Source organism: Athene noctua, chromosome 1, assembly GCF_965140245.1.
Source record: "Athene noctua chromosome 1, bAthNoc1.hap1.1, whole genome shotgun sequence".
NCBI classification, from domain to species: domain Eukaryota; kingdom Metazoa; phylum Chordata; class Aves; order Strigiformes; family Strigidae; genus Athene; species Athene noctua.
The window spans coordinates 167,343,473-167,350,165 of NC_134037.1; the positions used below are offsets into that span (position 1 = coordinate 167,343,473).

Below are 6,693 nucleotides of genomic sequence, written 5' to 3' on the forward strand. Positions count from 1 at the left end.
TAGCTTGCTTGATCCCATAGAGGAACTGCCAGTACCCCTGGGCACCCCGTGTCTCACAGCCTGCTGCCTGGCATCATCCCTCCAGGAGATCTGGCAACGATTCCAACCAGACTGTCATTTCCAGGTCAGTCTCTGCATTTCTGCTGACCACATTGCCTCCATCATGAGATCATGTCTTTCCAGAGAAATCCCGCTAATGCCTTCATTCTGCGAGACCGGTATATATAGGGGGAGCTTCCCTGGAGCTGCACTGCGCAGTCCACCCAAGGCATCGCTGTCTTCCCAGCAGCTGCATTGCCCCCACTGTTCTCCCCTTGCAGCCACAGGTTGCAGCAGCAGCAAGCATGGACATTACCATCCAGCACCCCTGGTTCAAGCGTGCTCTGGGACCCCTCATTCCAAGCCGTTTGTTTGACCAGTTTTTTGGAGAGGGTCTCTTTGAGTATGATCTCCTGCCTTTGTTCTCTTCCACTATCAGCCCCTACTACAGGCAGTCCCTCTTCCGCAGCGTGCTGGAGTCGGGCATTTCAGAGGTAAGGGCCCTTTGGCTTCATCTCCTTTTCCTTACTCTCCCTCCTTATGTCCCTGCCTGCTCCTCCTCACCCGTGGCTCACTGACTCTAGCCCCGCGCTGGGGTGCAAGGGGGCGAGGAGGACTTCTGGCCCACCACCAAGCACAGCCCGCCTGCCTCTTCTTGGGCACTGAGGGAAACCCTTGCTGGGGAGAAGGCTTCCGTTTGAGAAATGGAAACTATTTTGGCTCCTGATGGTTGTTTCCGACACGTAGAAGTCTGCCCTTGCTGCCCTCATGGCAAAGGAAGAGCTAGGCTGCTCCCAGAGTAAGCACCTGTGAGGGCAGCTCGGCATGGGAGAGGACCCTGGTGAGGGGGAGCTTCCTCTGGCCCACTCCTTCACCTCAGAAGCTCAGTGGTTTTTGCAAACCCACACTGGAGGACCCAGGAGCAATTCTCTGAAGGCAGCATGTAGGAGGAGTGCATAGCCATGGGGGCTGTAGCCTGAAACTCAGGAACCTCTGCTTTCTCTGGTCCTCTCTTACTGGATTTCTCCCAGAGCTAAGACCACAAAGAAACTATAAATTGCTGAAAGGATGAAACACGTGCCACCAGAGAATATTACACTGATTTCCATCCCCTCTTGCTGCTGCGTACAAATGCCCGTGCATCTGACAGATTGGTGAATGCAAAGGGATTCCCAGCACAAGAATAGCGGCAGGAAGTGATTCCTCTCCTCAGAGCAGTAGCAATGGCACAGACACCTATCACAGCCTCCCAGTGTCCCTGGGCCCCTGTGATGGGAAGACCCCCACTGAGGCCTGTAGTCACAGAAGGAGAAACTGTGCCACCGCCAGGCCACCTCATCTTCAGCTTTTAAGTTGCCACGATGCTGGTGCTGCCTCCACACTTAGAGCTTGGGTCTTATTGTCTAACACTGTTCATTTCAGGTGAGGTCTGACCGGGACAAGTTTACAATCATGCTGGATGTAAAACACTTCTCTCCCGAAGACCTGAGTGTGAAGATTATCGATGACTTTGTGGAAATCCATGGCAAGCACAGTGAAAGACAGGTAAGTGATGTTGATGGTGGAGCAACTGGGGAGTCAAGCTCCGTTTTCTTTCTTTCCAATGGTCCTCAGCTGAAGGAAAAAAAAAATATATCAGAAGAAGTTATTTATCAATTATCATTATTGGCATGGTTTGTTCCCACAGAGCTCCAACCTGATATCTGACAATAATGAGCTAATCCACTCGTCTTTTGTTTGTTTTCAACCATCATCTTCCATAACCCTCAGATGACGATGTTCATTGTTCACTAATAACACTGGACCAGACAAAGAACATCATCTGGCACTGCTAAAGCATGGCTGAGTTTTCATAAGCCAGAATCATTAGTGAAAACAGTTTTCATATGCTGATCTGGGAGAGAAAAGCAAGAGCAAACAAAACAAAAGAAAAACAACTAAATGCCTCAGGCTTGGAAACTTTTAACACGTATATCATGGAAATATCTGTGGGGGTCGAAAAGTGAATTATACCAGCAGGGGTTTAATTCTTCTCATACACTTTTTTGGCTGGACAAAGCTCTAGCGTGGAAAGAATATGTATTTTTTAATATAGTTATTTTTTCTGGAGGAAGAGAGCAGCCATTTTCATGGATGACTTAAAAAAAAAATATTGCATTTCTCAGTCTTCTAGCCAAAAAAACACGTGGGGCCGGGATTTTGTACTTTGGCTGACATAGTGTTGCTGCCTAGTAAGGAAATACATGGGCACACATGTGTGCATTGCTTTTACCTTTGCAGCACTCCAGACTTTCTCTCCAAGCATCCTTTGCAATTGGATGCCATGGCAGGGCCCCTGTTCAAATCAGATCTCAACCTATAATATGACCAAAATCACATCCTGCTGCTCTGCTCAGCTCTTGCAGCTTCAGGGACATCACGGGGGGACACCTACCCCTACAAACCTGTAAAACAGAATAAAAAGCAGAGATGCACCCAGTGATACCAGCAGTACAGTGTCATGATAAGCCAGGGTGAATGTGGACCGTCCCCTCTGATGGAGCCGTGTAGTCAGGCAGAGGGAGACGTGGTGTGGTGCTGTGTGGTTTCTGATGGGCCTTCCCCACTTTTCCCCACTGCCTCCTCAGGACGATCACGGCTACATCTCCCGTGAATTTCACCGCCGGTACCGCCTGCCCGCCAACGTGGACCAGGCTGCCATTACCTGCTCCCTGTCCAACGACGGCATGCTGACCTTCTCGGGCCCCAAGGTCCCCTCCAACATGGACGCCGGCCACAGCGAGAGGCCCATCCCTGTGTCCCGGGAGGAGAAGCCCACCTCCGCGCCTTCTTCCTAAGCCCGCCTGCCGCTGCGCTACACAGGTTGCCACTGTCTGCAGGTCTCATTCCCAGAGCCATTGCATAGATATCAGTGAATATCTAGAGGGGTTTATTTTGTTGGTTCCCCCCCTCCCCTTCCTTTGTTCCTTTTTTTTTTTTTTTCCCCTCTTTCCCTTGGATGGGACGAGGGGCTGGGTGAGTGGCTGGTGGACTTTGAAGCTTAAACCTGCAAACTGTGCTGTGGGGATGGCATGCATGGCGCATGCTGCCACGCTCTTGTACTTGCTGAAAGGGTCTTCTTCTGGTGCTGTAGTCCATAACCATCAGGTAGGAGGGAGTGAACAAGCAACACTGGCTCCTGGTGAGTGCACCAAGTCCTGAGGCAAGGCGTGGAGCAGGGGAAATGCCCTGCAGATTTGCTCTACCCCATGCAGAGTTAAACTGGTTACTCTTAAAAAAAAGCAACAGAGCCAAGCCCCACACCTGAGATCCTATGTACATGCGATGAACGTGCCAGAGTTCCTTGCAACCGCAGGAGAAACAGTATCTTACCTTCGCGCGTTGCAACGTGTATTTTTTTCGGCGAAGTGTTTAAGTGTATCTGTTCACACCACTACTTTGTCGTTTCCCTTACGGACGACTTACACAAGGACAAGCACGTCTTTCCACTGTCTTAGTAGGCCCTCAGGGGAGAGAGGGGGGCTCACCGCTGTGCAGAGGCTTCACGTCCCCAGCCAGCTCTCCCCAGCCTGTGTGTAACACAGTCTCCCTTGCTCTCACTGTCATTCTAGGGTAGCTCCACCTCTTTCACTGGTATCTGGCACTCAACCTGAGAATGCGGCCAGTGGCGGTCAATAAAGAGATATAGGAAACACGCAATTGGCTTCGGGGGTTTCATTTGTTTCTGTCTAAGGCTTTTGAAGAAGTTGAAAGGTTAGCACGGTGCCTAACACTGTGTGGAGGATGTGCTTTCCACAGCTGGAAATAGGTTTTGCGATGATGACTTACCCTTTCTTTCATGTTCCTGTTATCCTCCATGCCAGCAAAACAAAAGGATCAAAAAAAGAACAAAACTCAACAGCCCAACAACTATGCCATTTCCTAAGATCATTGCGTCCGTAAAGACGGCAATGCAGAACTCATTTGCGTGATATGATGTGAAGGATTTAATCTGAAATGAATGATTAAAGCTGTTTGATGTCAGGGTGGGTAGGGCTTAGGTGCTAGCTCTCCCTTCAACCGCCACACATAAAATCCATGGCTCCCAAGCTTCCATAGATGTGAGTGCTCAACACTTAAGGTTTCAGCATTCATGCTTGACTCAAATAGCTCTCCACACAGATGGAAATCTGGGGTGTTTAGGAAAAACAGCATCACTGCGTACCCTGCATCCCCATAAATAACCCCGTAGCTAAAATCAGCTCGCACAGTAAGTGCTTTTCCTCTTGGTAGAGGTCTTCACATCCAAGACCTGCAATGTGAGGTGGAACTTCTGAGGTCCACCTTGGCTCCTAAGTAGATAAGTTCACTGCTTCCCTGGGACCAGACAGAAGTTTGTCTCAATCAACATGTCTCTGTGTGCTCCTGGGTCACACCTCTAAAACAAGGCAGAGCGACAACAAAACAAGCGCATCTTTCCCAGGGGAGAGCAGAGGACCATGCCCTCAATGGGAGGTGAGGACAGCTGGAGAGTGTTCTGCTTGACAAAAAGATGAGCCCACCAACCTCTTCCCCTTTGATGCTGGTAGCTGTGAAAAAGAGAGAAATATAGGCCATTCTTTTTTCTCATGGCATGGGTTTAAATATTAATATGAGCCATAAACTTAGGAGCTCTGGGCTGGTTTAAAATTAAAAAGCTCTTTCTTCTGCCACATCTAGGCCAAAACCCAGAGACAGCTGGGAGTCGGGAGCAAGGACATGCCCCTTACCCTGAGAAAGTGAGAGTGCCCTGGCTGGGGTGGCTGGGGAGAGCCAGGGAGAGGGGCAAGGCTGCAGGAGGGGGGGAAGTGCTGCAGAAGTAGGGATGAGAGGGAAAGGAAGGAGATTACTGTCTGGTAATTAGAAAGCAAGGAATCCCCTTGGCATCTGACACTATTTTAAACCTATTTTTTACTGAGATTAATTATTGGGCAATCCCAAAGCTTTCTACCAAAAAATGTGCAGCCTGTTGCATGTTCATCTCCAGGGGAAGGGCGTGAATGAGTGCATTTGGGGAAAGGGCACTTTCATACCAGAAGGGAGCCATTACTACAGGCAGAGAAAGGGAATTTTAACAGAAGCTGCCTCTGCTTTGCCTGGCGCTAGCAGGGCCCTGGCCTCTGCTCCTTTCCCCTCAGAGGTGTCTCCCTGCCAGTGCCTCAGTGCATCCCTGTTGTGTGCTGACATCTCTCTCCTTCCTGACACAAACTCAGCAAAACCAGGAGGAAAAAACCCCCAAACCCAGCCTCAAACATTTAGCCCTCATTCCAACCTCTCAGGGATGTAAATATAGGGAAACCTAATTTGAGTGTGATCTGTGCACAGATATTACCTGCAGGTGTCTGAGCAGTGTGTGTCTGTCTGTCCCATGAAATGATATTTGAACTGGTTTTGGACACCTTTTTCTGTCTGGAATGCAGGAAGTGAAAGTTTTGATGATAGGAAATCACGGCAGCCAGGGGGCAAGCCAGGAGGTGTGCAGAGGGGGCAGTGGTTCTTGCAGCAGCTCTGGTGCTGCAGTGCAGCAGATGCTGAAGGACCCATGTAGCCCCTTGCTTTTGGGGCAAATTCTGGGGACATCAGACCTTGACTGTCTCGCTGCTCTGAGAAGGGCTGATTTTAAAGCCCTTTGCAATCTATCAGCTAATTAAAAACATGAGCAGCTGTAAGAGTCGAACAGAAGATCAGCATTGTCTCAAAATTGTCATCAGGGACATGGACAGTACGGTACCCGACAATGGCCTGTTTGGAGCATAGTTGCCGATCCCTGGAGTGGAATGTGGTGCAAAGGCTCCTGAATGCAGAACTGTGTGGCACGGTGAGTGCTGTGCTGTTCTCCCAAGTACTGACCTGTATGGTGCAGGCAGTGCTGGGCTGTTTTTCAGTGCCTGAGCTGTGTAGTACAAAGAGTGCTGTGCTATTGTTTGGTACCTGGGCCTAGCTGGAGCTGTTAGAGATAATTGCATAGCCACTGTCAAAAAAGATGGATCGCAACTGTTGCCATAACATCAATGAAGAAATCATGAACCTTAGACGAAGTTTGCTGCATTATAATACCAAAACACACCTCCTGGTTGAAGGCTACCCACCTCCAAGGTGGACACTCCCCCCTGTGCATGCGCGATGGCCTCCCTCAAGAAGGCCGGACATATGACAACTGAGTTCTGAGAAGGGCGGAGACCCCTGAGGCAGAGGTGGGGCAAGGTGTGTTACTAAGCATAAAAAGATGACTTCTGGACAACGAAAATTGGAAGCTTCCCCACCAAGGATCACGACGATTGACGATGCAGCATCAGCTGGACCCAGGACCGTTAGGATGTTGTGAGATCAGCAGTGGTAGCTATAACCTCTCTCCCTCCTCTCTCTGAACTTTACTTTTCTCCTTTCTTTCACCCATCTCTAACGATCGCGTGCTGCTTCATGGGCAACACAGTGAAGTTTTACTGTTTGATTACTGCTATCCCCTTTGGTGTTGGTCACCTTAATTTTGCACTTTCGAGATCGTAGCAAATGAACCATCACAAGTCCACCGAGTGGACCGTGACAGCGGCTGCTAAAAGCCTCTGTGTAACGACATGCTGGGTGGCTGGTGGTGTTTTGTGTAGGAGGGGGAATGTGTCTCCTAAAGGTCCCCTG

At 49.7% G+C, this 6,693-nt stretch overlaps 1 protein-coding gene across 1 annotated transcript; it reads left to right on the forward strand.

Annotated features, from left to right (window-relative positions):
• The first annotated feature begins 344 nt into the window (after positions 1–344).
• On the forward strand, positions 345–2,876 carry CRYAA (crystallin alpha A). The gene is made up of 3 exons (XM_074929376.1): positions 345–533; positions 1,462–1,584; positions 2,667–2,876. The coding sequence occupies exons 1-3, from the start codon at positions 345–347 to the stop codon at positions 2,874–2,876; spliced, it is 522 nt and encodes a 173-aa protein (XP_074785477.1).
• The last annotated feature ends 3,817 nt before the right edge of the window (positions 2,877–6,693 follow it).